Source organism: Rana temporaria, chromosome 7 (genome assembly GCF_905171775.1).
Source record: "Rana temporaria chromosome 7, aRanTem1.1, whole genome shotgun sequence".
NCBI classification, from domain to species: domain Eukaryota; kingdom Metazoa; phylum Chordata; class Amphibia; order Anura; family Ranidae; genus Rana; species Rana temporaria.
This window is the reverse complement of record NC_053495.1, coordinates 116,116,969-116,137,815: the sequence shown is the minus strand read 5'-3', so window position 1 is coordinate 116,137,815 and position 20,847 is coordinate 116,116,969. Positions and strand designations below refer to the sequence as shown.

The 20,847-nt window shown below is 44.0% G+C and overlaps 1 protein-coding gene across 7 annotated transcripts in view; it reads left to right on the top strand.

Moving 5' to 3' along the window:
- The window catches only part of PTPRC (protein tyrosine phosphatase receptor type C), a 300,264-nt gene that overhangs the window by 158,065 nt on the left and 121,352 nt on the right, over positions 1-20,847 (top strand). For all 7 annotated transcript variants that reach the window (XM_040359865.1, XM_040359870.1, XM_040359869.1 and 4 more), the window contains one exon: positions 16,759-16,958. In XM_040359865.1, coding sequence (XP_040215799.1) covers positions 16,759-16,958 — 200 coding nt within the window. The remainder of the gene's footprint in view (positions 1-16,758; positions 16,959-20,847) is intronic.

The window sequence follows — 20,847 nt, the reverse complement described above, 5'->3', positions numbered from 1 at the left end:
TACCTCTCGTGGTACCAAAGCTTCGGGACAATCGTAGCCTATCAACAGTCCGACACCAAATTCTTTCAGCGGGGACATCTCATGAGATATGATAGATAGGTGCTCCCATTTATTGGATGTTTCACAGGTAGGTATGCAATCTCGATCTAGAGGTATGTCGTCTTTCATATAAGATGGAGGTAGATTTAATGTGAGGTTTGAATGAAGTCCTCTAACTCTCAGTCCTTTAACCTTTTGACTGTTCACTAATGTGTCTCTCCCCATCATTGTGGTGAGCTTGAGCTTCACTGGTTCTGTAGCCACTTGTAATTTCTTGCAGATTTCTTGATCAATTAAGGTGACGTTGCTTTGGGCATCCAGTAGTGCATAGGTGTATACCTTCTTGTTCATCTTTTTAGGATTTGAAATGCACACTGGTACAACCATTTATATGCCGTTGCTTTCTCCTTCCCTTACTCTGCAAGAGAATACTGATACTTTATTTTCTTCCTCAGCATCTTTAGGTATTGAGGATTTATCCTTCTTTGGACGTTCTTCATGTAGTGGCGTAGGATGGCGTCCTTTGCAGACGCTGCATGTAGCCTTTTTCTTACACTCCTTTGTAACATGGCCCTTTCTTAAGCATCTAAAACACAGTTGGTTATCAATTACAAATTTTTTCTTTTCACTTGAGGACTTCTCTTTCAATTGTTGGCACTTGTGTATGGAGTGGTTCTCTCCACCGAACATATACTTAAAGGTAGTCTGAGGATTTGTCGGTTCTGTCTTTTTACTCAACCCAGTAGTGACTTTAAACTTTCTTTCGCAGGTATCTAGACCTTTAGCTGCTGAGTTGATTGCAAAGCTAGTTGCTCTTGCACATCTTGTATCTCTTGCAGGCTTTTCTTCTAAGGATTTTAAGGTGTAAGATGCTGTAACTGGATTACATGCTATTCGTGCTTCCCTATTAACGAACTCAGAGAACTTTTCAAAACTTGGGAAGTCCTTATTTAGATCCAACTGTTCAGTCACATAGCGATTCCATATAGAAGCCACTTCTTCAGGTAGCTTAGCTAGCATCCTGTTTTTTTTTCTCTAGATAGTCGTTCAGTACTTCTAGTCCTCGTACATGTGGGATGGCATTGCTGCATGCTTGCAGGAAATCACCATACTCTTGGAGTTTGAAGTGTTCCTTGGGACCTATTTTAGCCAGTTATTCAATTTCTCCCTAAAGGCTCTTTGTACTAAGAAAGGATGACCATATCTTGCATTTAACTTTTCCCAAGCTTGCTTGTAGGCTTCTTTGTCTGTTCTATAGAAGTTACCTTCAAGAGCTTTCTTTGCTTCTCCACCAACATATCTCTAAAGGTAGAATTACTTGTCAACTGATCTGGAACAATGATGCTCAATGATCATTTCAAAACTTGCCTTCCACTCTATGAACTTCAGTATGTCCCCTGAAAATACAGTAGGTTCTGGAATGGGAAGTCTTGCTGGGACTGTTCTCTGCCGTCCTGCTGGGACAATAGTCACAACATTCTCCTGGTCATTGCAGTGACATCTAGGAGTAGAATTGACCTGTTTTATTTTCTCACTTAGTTCTAAATTAAGTGAGTCTCTCTTTTCGTCTTTCTGAGCAGGGATGGAATGGCAATGACTTTTTTCTTCACTACATACTGGAGGTTTCCTCTCATTTTCCTGGATGTATGAAGGTAAGTAGGAGTCTGATTCTTCACTTAGTACAGATTTGGACCTATGACTACCATTCATGTTCTCTTCGTGTACTCCTAGTCTAGCTTCTACAATCTTAACTTCTTTCAGCCTTTCCAGACTTTTCAGTTGATGGCGCTGTGCCTCAATGGCTGGTTCCATCTCGATTTCTGCTTTCTTGACAGCAAGTTGTTCAACAAGTTCCTTTCTTTTGGCTAGAGTATTTGAGGACTCTGATATGTAACTGGCACTTTTGCTAGTGAAGGAAGTCCAGTCCCACTTGAGATTGTGGTTCCCCCTAAGAACCTAGCATAGTCTCTCGTGAAAAGCTTGTTCATTCTCTTGCTCGCCTTAACTTCATCATAGCTAGTAAGGATGAGCCGAACACCCCCCTGTTCGGTTCGCATCAGAACTTGCGAACACACCAAATGTTCGTGTGAACATTAGAACCCTGTTAAAGTCTATGGGACTCAAACATTTGAAATCTAAAGTGTTAATTTTAAAGGCTAATATGCAAGTTATTGTCCTAAAAGTATTTGGGGACCTGGGTCCTGTCCCAGGAAACATGTATCAATGCAAAAAAAAGTTTTAAAAACGTCAGTTTTTTCAGGAGCAGTGAATTTAATAATGCTAAAAGTGAAACAATAAAAGTGTAATATTACTTTAAATTTCGTACCTGGGGGGGTGTAAAGTCAGCATGTGAAAAAGCGCATGTTTCCCGTCGATAGAACTGTCCCTGCACATGAAAGAAAGAAAAAAAGGCATTTAAAACCGGCTTTGCGGCTCTAATGAATTGTCGGCTCTGGCAATTACAGACATGATTCATTCATAAAAAATAAAAATAAAAAAGCTGGAGGTCCCCCCAAATTCCATTAACAGGCCCTTCAGGTCTGATATGGATATTAAGGGGAACCCCGCCGTCAATTTAAAAAAAAAATGACGTGGAGTTCCCCCAAAAATCCACACCAGACCCTTATCCGAGCATGTTAACCTGGCCGGCCGCAAAAAAGAGGGGGGAACAGAGTGTGGCCCCCCCTCTCCTGAAACGCACCAGGATTTGCCGTGAACACCCCTAATTGTTCGTTGTTCGCCGAACAGGCGAACAGGCAATGTTCGAGTCGAACATGAGTTTGACTCGAACTCGAAGCTCGTCCCTAATAGCTAGCTTCAGATGATAATTCTCTCATGAGCTTTACTAAATCTTTAGTGACTGCACTACATGTGTCCATGTTCCTCACAATATCCTGGGAAGGTGTCGTGGATGACCGCAGATTGACATACACTGCCATAAGCTCTGATTCACATTCTTCTATCGTCGCTACCAGATCACTCAAGTTTTCTTTTATACTATCTTGCTTTAGCTTTCTACAAGCATCTTTAATGTATACCGTATTTATCGGCGTATACCGCGCACTATTTTGCCCTGAAAATCAGGGCAAAATCGTGGGTGCGCGATATACGCCGATACCCGCTTTCCCGCCATGAGTTTGAATACTGCGCCCGCATATAGCGAGCGCAGTACACTCGTGAATCTTCGGCCAGTCTCGGCGCCTCTCGTACTGACGTCCTGACGTCCTGAGCGTACAGGACGTCAGTGCGAGAGGCGCCCGAGCCTGCCCGAAGATTCACGAGTGTACTGCGCTCGCTATATGCGGGCGCAGTATTCAAAGTCGTGGCGGGAAACGAGCGGGAGGACGAAGGACGCCGGACCTGCCGAAGATGGACGCCGGACCCGCCGAAGATGGACACCGGACCCGCCGAAGATGGACACCGGACCCGCCGAAGATGGACACCGGACCCGCCGAAGATGGACGCCCGACCCGCCGAAGACGGACGCCGGACCCGCCGAAGAGGACACCCGAAGCCGCAGAAGGACGCCGGACCCGACGAGGCCGCAGATGGACGCCGCGCAAGACATCAAAACTGTAAGTACAAAAAAACAAAAGATCTTTTTTTCCCACAGGATTGGGGGCCACTTTGGGGGTGTGCGGTATACGCCAGAGCGCGTTATACCGCGATAAATACGGTAATTTCCACTTATCATATATTCTGGTGAACCTTTTTCCTTTTAATGCTGCTTCTTGCTCCAAATTTTCCAGCATTTTTGGGGTCGGTTTTCTGATACGTTCTGAGCGTCTTAGCTCACTTGTTTGGGGCAAGGCTAATGCTGCATCAGACTCTTCTACCTCAGACAGGTTCACTTGCTCTTCACCCTCAATCCTATCTATCTTTGTATCCTCTAACAGTGGCATGGTAATACTAGGCTTAGACATTTTACTTTAAATGCTATAACAATAGATGCAAGCAATAAATCACTTTCACTTTAAATGCAATGGCAATAGATGCAGGCAATAAATCACTTTCACTTTAAATACTTTAGAGTCCGTAAACTACAAACCGTCCTTTGTTTTACTTTACAGTCTTTTATTCCTGAACACGAAAATATCTCTTTATGCCAAAGCCTATGTGCAATGATAAGTAAAAAAAGGATAGCTCTGACCTTATTCTGAAGAGCAGGATACTGTGATCTGTAGGTTGCTGGAACAAATGTCAGTCTTAGAGGAGACTTGTCTTTTCTTGATGCGAAGCTTGCGCTGACTTGCAATGCTCTGCGATGCTTTGCGATGCTCTGCAATGAGTCGCGATGCTTTGTGATGACTTGCGATGCTCCGTGATGAGTCGTGATGCTCTGCTGCAGGCTTTGGGCTTAGTGGCGGGAAAACTAGCTGGCTGCAGTACTTGGCCTCTTCGTGGGTGGCGGTGCAGGCACTCTAGGTCTGGATTTTGGTCTCTCACCATGACGTGGGGTTCCCCCCAAATATCCATACTAGACCCTTCAGGTCTGGTGTGGATTTTAAGGGGAACTCCACCCCAAATTTAAAAAAAAAATGGCGTGGAGTTCCCCCAAAAATACACACCAGACCCTTATCCGAGCACGTTAACCTGGCCGGCCGCAGAAAAGAGGGGGGGGACAGAGTGCGGCCCCCCCTCTCCTGAACCGCACCAGGCCACATGCCCTCAACATGGGGAGGATGTCCCCATGTTGATGGGGACAAGGGCCTCATCCCCACAACCCTTGCCCGGTGGTTGTGGGGGTCTGCGGGCGGGGGGCTTATCAGAATCTGGAAGACCCCTTTAACAAAGGGGACCCCCAGATCCTGGCCCCCCTATGTGAATTGGTAATGGGGTACACTGTACCTCTACCATTTCACGAAGGAAGTGTAAATAGTTAAAAAAAAACACACAGACACCGTAGAAAAAAATCCTTTATTAATAAAAAAAAATAAAAAATCTAGCGATGTGAATCCACTCTCGGCCCGGCCCCCCACTCCAACGTCGTCTTCTATCCAGCGACGGATGATCTCTCCAGCGATGGGTGATCAGCAGTCCGGTCCAGCGATGAGAAGATCCATCCGTCCACAGCGCAGCAGGCAAGCTCCTCTCTCCGCTGGACACAGCCCCGCGGAATGATGCGCTGGAGCTGTGACATTTCTTATATAGGGGAAGCGGCCACACGTCACGTGACCCCGCCCACTCTGACTTACCCTCGTACGTCACTGGGAAAGACCGGGAAAGACCCGGCTTTCCCAGTGAAGTACGAGGGTGCGTCAGAGGTCACGTGACGGTAGCCGCTTCCCCTATATAAGAAATGTCACAGCTCCAGCGCGTCATTCCGCTGGGCTGTGTCCAGCGGAGAGAGGAGCTCGCCTGCTGCGCTCTGGACGAATGGATCTTCTCATCGCTGGACCGGACCGCTGATCACCCGTCGTTGGAGAGATCATCCGTCGCTGGATAGAAGACAACGTTGATTAGATCTGACTGGGAGCATTACCTGGATCACATCCCGATCAGCATGTCAACAGAGAAGGTTATACAGCATTACTGCTGCTAGGTGACCAGCTGGGGGCTCAGCTCTCTATAACCAATAGTGCCAGCCTTGCCCTGCATGCACCCATAATGTCACCAGCACTAGGTCCTAATAGACTGCCGCCGCTGCCAAGGAGACAGATGCCAGACCAGCGGTGTCAATAGCAGGGACAGGACAGCTGGGGAACCCCACAGTGGCAGAACACCAGGCCCGGGTGGCAAGACAACCTTTGCAACCCTGAGAGTTCTCCCACTGCTTTGGACCCTTATATTTTCTTGGTGTGCTGGTGACATATATCTCTTGTTTTCTGCCACCCTGGGAGGCCCCAGTATAGTAGGAAGGGAGCTCACTGCAGAATATGTGAAAGGGCCCGTTGTGGGATAATAGTAAAGGGCCCCAGGATATATATATATATATATATATATATATATATATATATATAATTGCATTTTATAGTTGGCCCCCCTACTTTTGTCCCTGTCCCCCCATGTGCCCCCCCTAAATATGAAAGCTGGAGACGCCACTGGTAGTGAGTGTACAGCTTGTATAACAGTGTAACATTGCTGTCCCCTCAAAATAACTCAACACACAGCCATTACTGTTTAAACCACTGGCAACAAAAGTGAGTACACCCCTAAGTGAAAATATCCAAATTGGGCCCAATTAGCCATTTTCCCTCCCTGGTGTCATGTGACTCGTTAGTGTTACAAGGTCTCAGGTGGAAATGGGGAGCAGGTGTGTTAAATTTGGTGTTATTGCTCTCACTCTCTCATACTGGTCACTGGAAGTTCAACATGGCACCTCATGGCAAAGTATGTGGGGAATACAGCGCAGGTCTGTGAATATAATTTATAATGACGTGATATCAAAATATATTAATGAATGTGGCTTCTGCAGCAAAAAAATGTTAGATAAACAAATAATATAGAATGTAAAAAGAATGAATCCTGCGCTGCTAGTATGGTGTGTGTAAGTAAATCAATACCAACATGATGGGGTAAACATTATACACACCACAATAAACAAAGTGCTTAAATGTGCAAAAAAATTCAAGAGTAAAATGGTGCACTGAAATAAATAGTCCATATAGCTGTGGTCAGCTAAAAAATGGTTGAACGTAAAATCTTCATGTAAGCACCCGAGTTGTGTTGGAAAGAAAATCCACAGCAAGTGTAAGATAGCTGATTGAAGCACCTCCACCTCAAGTAAATATTCTGCTTACCGAACACCAAATAATAAATCACATGTAGCACTGATAGATAACCTCCGTTCCCCAGCTAGGTTCCTCCACACCAGATGGAATAAATGGATAGTCCTTAGCCAGAACGCACTCATGCGTTGAACCCAGGAGTGAAGACAAGAAGGGCAAACATAGAGTAGTACTGCTAACAAAACGATTTATTGGTAAAACAAAAATTATGCACTCACATGTCCAAAGTAGTACATTGGCGTGTGTTTAAAATGTAAACCGGCCGGCTTGAATAATCCGCTCGTTCCTTCCGTATAGTCGCGGGCAAACAGTGATGACGTCAGCACGCCGTTCCTCCCTACGCCGTTTCGTCAATGAGATGACATCTTCCAGGGCCACGAGCGGCGTGCTGACTCGCCACTACTTATGTGCATTCAGTGTCAATAGGACCGCCCAGACTTGACTTCCGGGGATCGTGGACACAGATCCGCCATTTTTGATGAGGGATCCTAGCCCAAATAGTGTATATCCCAACAACATTGAATGTTGGTGCTGACAATAATTCACAATAATAAATTGAATAAAATTATATAGCAGCTGGTCACTATGGCTAAAAGTTATATAAAAGTTGTATGTAAATTATTTACAAAACAAAAAGGATTATTAGTTACGGTCATTCAAACTGATCGGATTGATCCGACTTAGGTCGTATGCCGCAGACCTTTCAGAATTAAAATACACCTAAATTTATAGGTGTAACTTAGTTAAAAGGACACATTCAACTTAAGCTAGATCTAGGTACACACACTCATTGAGGTACAAATCCCAAATCTGTTAGTGGTTGACAATGTGACATCATTGAATGTTTAAAATATAAAATTAGATCAAAAAGGATTCATGTCATTAAATCCACTCATGATCTAATTGTGTGACAATATATGATTAAACCTTTTTGTTTTTTACAATTAAACAAATTAATAAGGGGTGTACCATCGTCCTAGTATTGTGAGATAAATTAAGGGGTCTCAGGGATTCCCCAATGAACCCTGGGATTCCAGTGAAAAAATGTGGGCAGGGAGGACTATACCGGTACTTGATAATTAGCTTCAAAAGCCTGAGTAGTTCATGTTTAAGAAAATGTTTATTCACATATACACATTGAAGACAAAAAATAAATAAAATTACATCACATTAAAAACATTACAAGTATACAAACTTGACCACAATCAGGTCACCGGTTGTGCAATCCCCATTTAGCAGACGGGGTAAAATATCGGTGAGAGAATTGAAATCATGAGACCAATAGTCTCGAGTCTCGACTAGTTTCGCTTACGCTTCGTCAGGAGACGGTCTAAAAACATAACATAAAACAAATATCGAACATTAGAAACAACAAAATTGTTATTCATAATGGGGGTCTTTTGTGTAGAAAGACTACCCGAAGGGTATTGTAATACGTAAGGGGAATTTTGGTCAAATCACGTCTCCTACCTGGAGGCACAGAGGTCCCCTGTTCCCAGAGGAGGGGGGGAGGGGGTTTCCAGATGGACGGTAAGTCAGTGGGTCACACGTGCACCAAGACCAAGTCTAATGAAACAGACCTGGATAATAAAACGATAACTAATAAATTGATTACGTAAGTAAATCTAATAGAAAAAAGGAGCTCTGAAAGGTACAGAGTGTCACGTGCAGTAATGTGAGTCCCAAAAAAATGGGAGGGGGGGGGGGAAAGAAAAGGGGGAAAAAAGGGGGAAAAATGGGGGAGGGGGGGGGGGAAGGCGAAAAAGAGGGGAGGGAGGGGGGGAAAGGGGGGGAAGGGAAAAAAGGGGGGAAAAAATATAAAATACCAAATCCAGGTAAAAGCCCACAGAAAAGTGCATAAGTTTGTGCCTGGAGGTCGTGGTGACACACCCAGAGTGAGAGTGCGTAGAATGGGGCAAAGGAAAAAGGAAAAAGGAAAGTGAGATACCTGTCACCAGCCAGGTATCATCATTAGGCTGGATCTGAGACAGCATATTGATATTGACAGGAACTCCTTCATTCCGGTGGGGAGTTGCCACCATAAAAGCTGGCTCAATTCTGTACCCAAGAGCCAATTCATCAGAATGAGGAGGAACTGTACGTCACTTGAGGATTACCAATCTCAATCTGAAGTCCTTAAAATCAGACTGGTTGAGAAGGGCTATGAACCTAGCAACTTGGATACTGTGAGGAAAGAGGTTGCTGATATTGACCGTTCAAAACTTTTAGATTCCGCCACTAGGTCACGCCGGGAAGGACCTATTGTACCATTTGTTACTAGTTACTCCACCCAGCATTATCTTATCAAGAAGATTATTAAAAAGCACTGGCATTTGCTGGGCAATGATAGGACAATTAGCACTTTCCTTCCGGCCAACCCTCAGATCATATTCAGAGGTGTCCCTTCATTAAGGGATAAAATAGCACCAAACGTTGTTGATCCGCCAACTAAAAAGGTTTCTTTTTTCCAGAGAGGCATTTCTGGATATCACCAATGTCGCAGATGTCAAATCTGTACATTAAACAAAGTTGCACCTAAAAAAACTCTGAAGTTTATGTCAACTAGCACCTTGAGAGAGCATTCCATCGAACCATTCATTACCTGCAGCTCAACGGGTATAGTCTATTTGCTACAGTGCCCTTGTGGGTTGCAATATATAGGCCGAACCAAGAGGTCCATGCAGGTTAGATTGGGAGAACACGTAACCAATATACGATCAGGGTTCCCAAATCATTCAGTATCACACCATTATGATTTGTGTCACAACAGGAATCCTGAGGGAACTCTGTTCCTGGGCATAGACAAGTATGATGCCCATTGGAGAGGTGGTTCTCTAGTAAGAGAACTATCCAGGCTAGAAATGGCCTGGATACACCGTGTTCGTACATATACTCCATATGGATTAAATATAGACGTTGATGTCAACGCGTTTATTGACAATAGTTAGGTTATCTCACATTAGGAATGCTTAGTATTATCTCTGAAGTACATGCTGTGAACCTGACTTGACATCTGGGGTATCAGGACTTCCTCATAAATGTTTTTTCTTTTTTACTTTTTCTATTTTTTACTAATTTTCTGTTTCTAGCATTACATCTTATGTGTGCCATAACGGCTCAATTTGATGCATTGCTTTTTCAAATTTTAATTGATTTTTGCCTTTGCTGTTCCGATCATTTTCTGCCATATATGATCGGGCGTTTTTATATTGTCACACAATTAGATCATGAGTGGATTTAATGACATGAATCCTTTTTGATCTAATTTTATATTTTAAACATTCAATGATGTCACATTGTCAACCACTAACAGATTTGGGATTTGTACCTCAATGAGTGCGTGTACCTAGATCTAGCTTAAGTTGAATGTGTCCTTTTAACTAAGTTACACCTATAAATTTAGGTGTATTTTAATGCTGAAAGGTCTGCGGCATACGACCTAAGTCGGATCAATTCGATCAGTTTGAATGACCGTAACTAATAATCCTTTTTGTTTTGTAAATAATTTACATACAACTTTTATATAACTTTTAGCCATAGTGACCAGCTGCTATATAATTTTATTCAATTTATTATTGTGAATTATTGTCAGCACCAACATTCAATGTTGTTGGGATATACACTATTTGGGCTAGGATCCCTCATCAAAAATGGCGGATCTGTGTCCACGATCCCCGGAAGTCAAGTCTGGGCGGTCCTATTGACACTGAATGCACATAAGTAGTGGCGAGTCAGCACGCCGCTCGTGCCCCTGGAAGATGTCATCTCATTGACGAAACGGCGTAGGGAAGAACGGCGTGCTGACGTCATCACTGTTTGCCCGCGACTATCCGGAAGGAACGAGCGGATTATTCAAGCTGGCCGGCTTTACATTTTAAACACACGCCAATGTACTACTTTGGACATGTGAGTGCATAATTTTTGTTTTACCAATAAATCGTTTTGTTAGCAGTACTACTCTATGTTTGCCCTTCTTGTCTTCACTCCTGGGTTCAACGCATGAGTGCGTTCTGGCTAAGGACTATCCATTTATTCCATCTGGTGTGGAGGAACCTAGCTGGGGAACGGAGGTTATCTATCAGTGCTACATGTGATTTATTATTTGGTGTTCGGTAAGCAGAATATTTACTTGAGGTGGAGGTGCTTCAATCAGCTATCTTACACTTGCTGTGGATTTTCTTTCCAACACAACTCGGGTGCTTACATGAAGATTTTACGTTCAACCATTTTTTAGCTGACCACAGCTATATGGACTATTTATTTCAGTGCACCATTTTACTCTTGAATTTTTTTGCACATTTAAGCACTTTGTTTATTGTGGTGTGTATAATGTTTACCCCATCATGTTGGTATTGATTTACTTACACACACCATACTAGCAGCGCAGCATTCATTTCTTTTACCTCATGGCAAAGAACTCTCTGAGGATCTGAAAAAAAAGAATTGCTGCTCTACATAAAGATGGCCTAGGCTATAAGAAGATTGGCAAGACCCTGAAACTGAGCTACAGCATGGTGGCCAAGACCACACAGTAGTTTAACAGGACAGGTTCCACTCAGAACAGGCCTCGCCATGGTCGATCCAAAGAAGTTGGGTGCACATGCTCAGCGTCATATCCAGAGGTTGTCTTTGGGAAATAGAGGTATGAGTGCTGCCAGCATTTCTGCAGAGGTTGAAGGGGTGAGGGGGGGTCAGCCTGTCAGTGCTCAGATCATATGCCGCACACTACATCACATTGGTCTGCATGGCTGTCGTCCCAGAAGGAAGCCTCTTCTAAAGATGATGCACAAGAAAGTCTGCAAACAGTTTGCTCAAGACAAGCAGACTAAGGACATGGATTACTGGAACCATACCCTGTGGTCTGATGAGAGCAAGATAAACTTATTTGGTTCAAATTGTGTCAAGCGTGTGTGGCAGTAACCAGGGGAAGAGTACAAAGACAAGTGTGTCTTGCCTACAGTCAAGCTTGGTGGTGGGAGTGTCATGGTCGTGGGCTGCATAATTGCTGCCAGCACTGGAGAGCTACAGTTCATTGGGGGAACCATGAATGCCAACATGTCCTGTGACTTACTGAAGCAGAGCATGATCCTCTCCCTGCAGAGACTGGGCCACAGGGCAGTATTCCAACATAAGGACCCCAAACACACCTCCAAGACGACCACTGCCTTGCTAAAGAAGCTGAGGGTAAAGGTGATGGACTGGCCAAGCATGTCTACAAACCTAAACCCTATTGAGCATCTGTGGGACATCCTCAAACAGAAGGTGAAGGAGCGCAAGGTCTCCAACATCCACCAGCTCTGTGATGTCATCATGGAGAAGTGGAAGAGGACTCCAGTGGCAACCTGTGAAGCTCTGGTGAACTCCATGCCCAAGAGGGTTAAGGCAGTGCTGGAAAATAATGGTGGCCACACAAAATATTGACACTTTGGCACAATTTGGACATTTTTACTTAGGGGCGTACTCACTTTTGTTGCCAGTGGTTTAGACATTAATGGCTGTGCGTTGAGTAATTTTGAGGAGACAGCAAATTTACAGTGTTATACAAGCTGTACACTCACTAGTTTACAGTGCAGCAAAGTGTAATTTCTTCTGTGTTGTCACATGAAAAGATATAATAAAATATTTATAAAAATTTGAGGGGTGTACTCACTTTTGTGAGATACTGTATAGATGGGGGGGGGGCTGTATATATGGATGGTGTAAGGGGGAGGGACTGTATATATGGATGGTGTATGGGGGGGACTGTATATATGGATGGTGTATGGGGGGGGGACTGTATATATGGATGGCGTATGGGGGGGACTGTATATATGGATGGTGTAAGGGAGGGACTGTATATATGGATGGTTTATGGGTGGGGACTGTATATATGGATGGTGTATGGGGGGGACTGTATATATGGATGGTGTATGGGTAGACTGCATATATGGATGGTGTATGGGGGGACTGTATATATGGATGGTGTATGGGGGGACTGTATATATGGATGGTGTATGGGGGGGACTGTATATACATGGCAGGACTTAGGGTGGTGGGGGCCCCTGGGCTTGAGTCACTTTCGGGCCCTACCTTCTATACATTACTTTTAATAGAACTGGTATAAGCAATCCATAATGAAAAGTGGAGGGTACAGTTCTCCCACTTCAAAGGGGTATGCCTAGGGAAGCATAATAAATTTGTGTATGGGGATAAATAACCCAATATCACCACAAAGAGCCTGGCAAGAAATGAGCTTCCGTTGTACCTGTCAGATGGAGAGGGATCATATAATTCCGCCATACAAACCGCCACGACTGTCCATCGGTAGCCGCCGCAGCTATAAATAGTGTCATTCGGATGCCAGAAGAATGACCGGGCGTAATGACGTCATCGCGACCGCGTCGCATAACGATAATGCATAGTCATCACCAGCTCCTTCTGCCCCCACCAGCTCCTGCTTTAAACTCCTCCTGCCACCATCACCAGCTCCTCTTGCCACCATAACCAGCTCCTCTTGCCACCATCACCAGCTCCTCCTGTCACCATCACCAGCTCCTCCTGCTACCATCACCAGCTCCTCCTGCCACCATCACCAGCTCCTTCTGCCACCATCACCAGCTCCTGCCATAAACTCCTCTTGCCACCATCACCAGCTCCTCCTGCCACCATCACCAGCTCCTTCTGCCACCACCACCGTCACCTTCTGAGTCCTGTCACCACCATCAGCTCCTTTATTACCTTGAGGCAAGGAAGTCTGAGAATGCAGGCTTGGCTTGCCATGAGCTGGTCTGGTCCATTTGTGCTGCTGATGCCTGGGCACTGTGGGCAGCTGCTGCGCTGGGCAGGGCTGTCGCTGGGCTGTCACTAAATTGTCTGGAGTCTCTGGACTTGAGTCCGGACAGACCAGCGCCAGGCTCCGGCACCAAGAAGGCAAGACTGCTTCGTCCATCCATTGCTCCATTCCCTTCCCTCTCTCGTGACTATTTTTAAAGTTTGGCCGCCTGGCGGGATGCGCAATGACATCACTCGCATTGCATTTTTTACGGGCAGTTGGCAACACTGTCCGCCTCATCCCGGTAAAATTACCCTGGGGCGCCGGTGCCCCCCTCAGCTCAGCACCCGTTGTTACGCCAATGCATGGGCACAAAAAAAGCACTGACACAAGTCAGAGTGCAATGTATTCAAAGGGCAAATCCAGCAATTGGAGCCAAAGTAACATGCCACATCCAGCAAAAGGACAGACACTGGGCATAATATTGCAAAAATAGCTTCACAAGGGTAATAATAAAAGAAAGACAGTTTGTCTACTTGGACGGAGGACAAAAATGATCAATGTCCCTAGAACATGTAAAAATGCTAGACCAATCAACACACTGGCATATTATTGAAAAAAAATTAACGTACATGGGCAGGGCCCCCTATTAGGTGGGGCCCATGGGCTTGAGCCCAGTCAAGCCCAATGGTAAGTCCGGCCCAGTGTATATATATATATGGATGGTGTATGGGGGGGGGCTGTATATATGGATGGTGTATGGGGGGGACTGTATATATGGATGGTGTATGGGGGGGACTGTATATATGGATGGTGTATGGGGGGACTGTATATATGGATGGTGTAAGGGGGGGACTGTGTATATGGATGGTGTATGGGGGGACTGTATATGTATATGCATGGTGTATTGGGGGGGACTGTATATATGGATGGTGTAAGGGGGGGACCGTATATATGGATGGTGTATAGGGGGAATGTATATATATGGATGGTGTATGGGGGGGACTGTATATATATGGATGGTGTATGGGGGGGGGCTGTATATATGGATGGTGTATGGGGGGGGCTGTATATATGGATGGTGTATGGGGGGGACTGTATATATGGATGGTGTATGGGGGGACTGTATATATGGATGGTGTATGGGGGGGACTGTATATGTGGATGGTGTATGGGGGGACTGTATATATAGATAGTGTATTGTAGGGGGGAAGTGGTGAGGAATGTATGTATGGGGGGGGGGGGGTGAGAACCCTTTGAAATCCTGACATAGTAACATTGCAAAAATGTACTTTACAAGCTAGTCTCCCAGCGCGATCTCTGCACTCTTTTTAACAGAGCAGCAGGGAATTGGGAGGCTCTGCCTTCAACCCCACCTCCGTGTCCCTTCTGCAGCCAGCCAGAGGAGAGCACACAGCAAAATGGAGGCTCCGCCTCTGCCTCTGTGTCCTGTCTGCAGCCAGCTCTGCAGCACACTGAGCGAATGGAGTCGCACCGCTAACACTGACACTGCAGGGGTAGCAAGAGCAGAAATCATAGAGTACCCAAACTCGTGACACGGCGGCACATTTTAGGCACAGGAACAGTGAGCCAACGGCGGGTCTGAATAATGTGCCCGGGTCTCAGGCAGGCAGAGACCCAGACACATGTTTCAAATGCCATAGAAACATGGATGTCGCCCATGGGACTTGAATGAGGTGTGCACAATTGACAAATTGAAAAATGTAAATACAGTAAAGTATGTATTACAGAAATAGTCACACATAAAACATGTTTCAAATCCTGGGCTGTCTGGGTGAATCCCGGACAGGTGGCAACCCTAAGCCCGCCCCTGTATCCCTTGTATTCCTAGCTCCCTGCTAGGGGAGAAAAATGTAAACAAACAAAACCATGTATAAAAACACAATAATAGAGAAAAAAATAGCTAGATGACCTTGATCTAGCTATTTATTTTCTATTTTTTTATACACACTTTTGTGTGCCTGAAGTCAGTGCCAGGATTAGTGTTAGGGTAAGGGTCAAAGGTCAGGGTCAGTTTACTTGGGGTAGAATTGTTTTTTTTTTTAAACATTATTTAAATTTGTATCAATGTAAGTATGTTTTAGGTAACATAAAAAGCAAAATGTGCTTGGTCTCTACTACAGGTGCAAACAACAAATAACATACACATACAGTCATGGCCGAAATTGGTGGCACCACAGAAATTTTTCCAGATAATCAAGTATTTCTCACAGAAGAGTATTGCAGTAACACATGTTTTGCTATACACATGCTTATTCCCTTTGTGTGTATTGGAACAAAACAAAAAAAGGGAGGAAAAAAAGAAAATTGGACATATTGTCACACAAAACTTCAAAAATGGGCAGGTCAAAATTATTTTCAAAATTGTGGATAAATAAGATTGTTTCAAGCATGTGATGCTCTTTTAAACTTTGCTTTTTTTTCCTCCCTTTTTTGTTTTGTTCCAATACACACAAAGGGAATAAACATGTGTATAGCAAAACACGTGTTACTGCAATACTTTTCTGTGAGAAATACCTGATTTTCTGGAAAAATTTCTGGGGTGCCAACAATTTCGGCCATGACTGTGTGTGGTGCTGCAGCCCTCAGGAGCGGGAGAATTTATTTTGGATTGTTCTTTAATGGAAAGTTATGGTAATAGTAAGAAATGCACAGCGAAAATGAAAAAAATATATTGCCATTTGCCACCAAATTAAAGCCCAATCTGTTCTGTAAAAAAACAAAAACAAAAAAAAGTATAATTCACTTGGATACACAGAGTAGTTGTGATGGTATGTACAGTATTACTAACACATGTCAAAGTTGCTAAATTGTGTTTATGAATGGTTTTACCAATGTCATGAAGGGGTTGTCAATCCTGAATGAGTGTCCCTCTTGAATTTGAAAATCCTTCTGTTCAGTTCAACCATTTTGTTTACGGTACTTAACTGCATTGTGTTGTGTTTTCCTATTTATCAAAACGTGTTTAATGGGCCTAATATGTGAGGAATATCAGAAAATGTGAAAATGCTTACTTCACACATTCAGTTACACTCAAGGGACGTTTCCGTTATTTTAAATTCACCTGAACATGATTTTATGCCTGAAGTGAATTTAAGTCCATGTCTCCTATATTCACTATTTAATTAACGAAACGCTTTATTGCCACTACTCATTAAATCTGCTTTAGATCAGTTATTTTACATTCTTTAATATTTGTTCTATTTTTGATTTTTACAGTACCAACTGCTGTTCACATTATTAATAAAGGCATAAGTTCAAAAAGTAATAATGAGATCACAATATCATGCAATCGCCCCACAAGAATAAATGGAGATGGCGGTATATTTATACTGACTCTAGATGGCAAAACATATAGAGATGAAAAGTGTAAATTCGCTATACCTGGCCTTAGCTATCTGACAACATACAAATATGAGGTAAGAAAAAAGAAAATATTTTGATAATATATATATATATATATATGTAAATAATGGTTTTATCTTCTAAGGTTTCCTGTTTTTGCTTTTAGTTCAATATCGGCTTTGATTTAATATCCTATATTTATTGTACATGAAGAATACAGGAAGTGAAATGCAGTTTTACCAACCCCTTAGCTTCAGGCTGATAAAGAGACTGCATGTTTATATTAATAATATAGAGCAAGCATCACTAAATGGCAGACCGCGGTCCGGACCGAGTGACAGTACAGTCTGGATCTCTGCAGCCGCGCCATTTAGCTGCCTGTGTCCTCTGTTCCTTCCACTGCTGCTGCTGTCATCTTCACAGCAGGGCAGTGTGGGAGGTGCGATCAGTCTGCATGGAGGGGAGGGAGCTGCTCCACTTTTCAAGTTAACAAGTGACCGGTTGGTTGCTACTACGTGGGGTGGTCCTAGCAACCAATCACCCACTTGTTAAAAGAAGAAGTTGGGAAACTCCCATCACACATCTTCTCCCGCTCTCTGCTAAGAAAGGTAGGACAGGAAGGTGAGGGGGAGGAATGAGCAGACTGTTATAAAGGAAGGGGAGCTGTGCTGTTATGGCGAGCTGCCTTATGCAAAGAGTGGACCGCTATGTAAAGGGAAGAAACAAGATCTAACAGAGGTGCTGTGATGTAAAAAGGAGTGCTAGAATATAAAAGGGGGCTGTACTTTACAAGGGGGGGACATTGATGTTGCTGGGGCTGTGATGTAAAGGAGGTAAGTGATATAAAAGGGGGGGTGTGATATAAAGGGGGGCTGTGATGTGAAGGAGGTGCTATAATGTAAATGGGTAACTGTTTTGTAAGAGGGGGGACTTTTATGTGAAGGCAAGCTAAAAATTTTAAGTCGGGACTGTGATGTGAAGACGGGGGACTACGATGCAAAAGAGGGACTGCAATGTAAAGATGGAGGACTGTGATGTAAAAGGGGCGACCCTGATGCAAAGGGGGGAACTGTGATATAAAGATGGGAGACTGTGCTGTAAAGATGAGGGACTGTGATGCAAATATGGGGGACTGGGATGCAAAGACAGAGGACTGTGATACAAAGGAGGGGATGCAATGTCAAGATGAGACTTGCAATGTAAATATCGGGGACTGTGATGTAAAAGGGGGTACTGTAATGGAAAGGGGGCCAACTGTGATGGAAAGGTGGGGGACTGTGATGCATACAATGCACTGTATTGTAAAAGGGGATGTGTTGTAAAAGATTGTGCTGTGATGTAAATGTGGGGACTGGAATTTGAAGGGGGACTGTGATGTGAAGGGGTGCGAAGTAATAACACAAATGCAAACATGAGATTCTGATATAGTTTTAAATAGTTTAGGATTGTCAAGTGAGAAATATTGGTGTTGTATTTAAAAAAAAAAAATGCTTACCTTAAGGCCACTTTCAAACTGGGCATGGTAGGTGCGGTAGCGGTATTGCATCACGATTTTTAGTGCCGCTATACTGTCGTATTTACCGCAATATTCGGCTGCTAGCGGTGCAATTTTATCCCCCGCTAGCGGCCGAAAAAGGCGCATTGCCGGCAGTATTACTGCGGTTTACCATTGATTTCAATGATTGGGGCCAAACATTGGCTGTTTGCCTCATTTTGGGAACACCCAAATCTGCAGAATGTTCAGCGGGTGTTTGGCTTTGCCCAATCAGAGCGCAGTAAAAGCTGGTAATTAAGGAGCAGGGCCAATAAAAAAAATGGTTTGGGGTCCCTCCCAGTCCATACCAAACCCTTACCTGAGCATGCAGCCTGGCAGGTTAGGAAAGATGGGGAAGCGTCTCTCCCCCACAACCTGAAGGCAGGGGGCTTATCAGAATCTGGAAGCCACCTTTAACAAGGGGGCCCACAGATCCTGCCCCCCTATGTGAATGAGTATGAGGTACTATGTACCCCTACCCATTCACCAAGAAAGTGTCAAAATGTAATAAAAACAGAAAGTTTTATGACAATTCCTTTATTAAAAAAAATTAAATACAGTGTCCCCTGAAGTAAATCCATCGTCAACCACGCTACCTGCCACACCCAGAAAAAAACGTTCCGCCCTCATTGACGGCCGGCCACAATGTTTGACAGTTCTTATATAGGTAAGGGCGGGGCCACCTGGCGACATCACCTGATAGCACTGACCCCTTGTGACATCACCAATTCAGCATGCACCAGTCACAAGGGGAGGCAGTGTTTTATTCTTGTTTTATTCAATAGCTGAGCAATGCTAGCAATTGCAACCTCAAATCAATTTAAATGTGATATGACTCGTTTTTTTTCTCTTTGAATTTTTTTTTTTGCTGCAGCATGTTCTTTGAGGGCAGACTAAGGGGACCCCCCCAGTTACTATATTTAAAGGAATTTTTAATTTTTATTGTTGCACTTTAAGTATCTTTAAAATCACTGCTCCTAAAAAAAACTTTTTTTTTTTTTTTTAAATTGCATTGATACATGTCCCCCAGAGCAGTACATGGGCCCCAATACCCCTTTTATGGCCAATTACTTGCATATAAGCCTTCAAAGTGGGCACTTTACTGTTTATAGACTTCGCCATTCGGGTTAAAACTTTTCTCCTGTTTGGGAATTCTGCTGTGAACCGAACAGGGGGGCATCTCTACTAGCTAGACAATAGAAAAATGCCCCCTCGAGAACACAGCGAGCCCTGCAGTTGGACGTGGGCGTAAACTCCGCTGAATTGTTGAGCCGCTAAGCCGCTGACAGTGCGGTACAGTATCCACAATTGAGGAATGGAGCCGTAAGAGCCAAACAGGCTGGCTGGAAACCGGGCGCAATAGATGGCGTCCGCGTCGCCCTGGAAACAACACTCAAAGTACTGTGAAAAAGTGCTGATGCGTGAAACATGTAAGCCACGGCAACTCTGAGCTTGCGGTCCACCACTGTAGATGGGCTATCTGTTTCCTCCTGCTTCCCTCTGTTTCCTGTGCAACGCGGACGTCATCTACTGGGCTCGATTTCCAGTCAGCCTGTTCGGCTCTCCTGGCTCCATTCCCCAACGGTGGATACTGCACTGCGCTGTCAGTGGCTCAGCACCTCAACGGCTCAGCGGGGTTTACGCCCACGTCCAACTGCAGGGCTCGCTGTGTTCTCAAGGGGGTTTCTTTCTATTGTGATTCCTCATTTGGATGCCAGCGGAGCTTGGAGCAATATATCCCCTTAAGTTCTTAGGTCTATGGAAAATTACATTCGGACATTCAGGAATAACATTGGTCAAGCAAGGATCTTGATGGAGAATACCTCAATATTTTTCTATAAATTTTTTTGTTATTCTTTGAATTTTTTAATACAATTTTTGAAAAAAGATTTTTTTTTTCCTTCTTCCATCTATCTTTGCCCATTCATGTCCACGTGGACACTGTTGTACTGCTCCCGCCCCGGAAGTGATGTCACTTGTTATCAGGCATCTTCCTGAGTTTCCAGAAAGTGGATTCCCCCTGGTACTGAGCTAGTTCCCTGGTTTCCTAGTGTGTGGTTTTTGGACACCTCTAAATGCCCAAAACCCCCCATCTTCCCGCAGCTACTTCAGGCATGTAAAGGTGAGACATGGATTCACCTATTTATCAATCCTGCATTCCCTTTTTGCTAATGTGTTCCTACACCTGAATTCATCTGACTAAATATAAATGAATGTGCAATATATCATGGATTTGAATACATTTTAATTATTTATTTATTTGTGCCTTTATGTTTTTTTTCTTTATATAACGGTTTTTGATATGGATTATGTTGTTTTTACATTAGTGTAACAATTTTTTTCCCGCCCCTTTGAGGGTGTGGCTCTTTTTGACACACAATTTTCAATTCCACCATTCCCTATAAAAGAGCTTGCCCATGGTGTGCGAG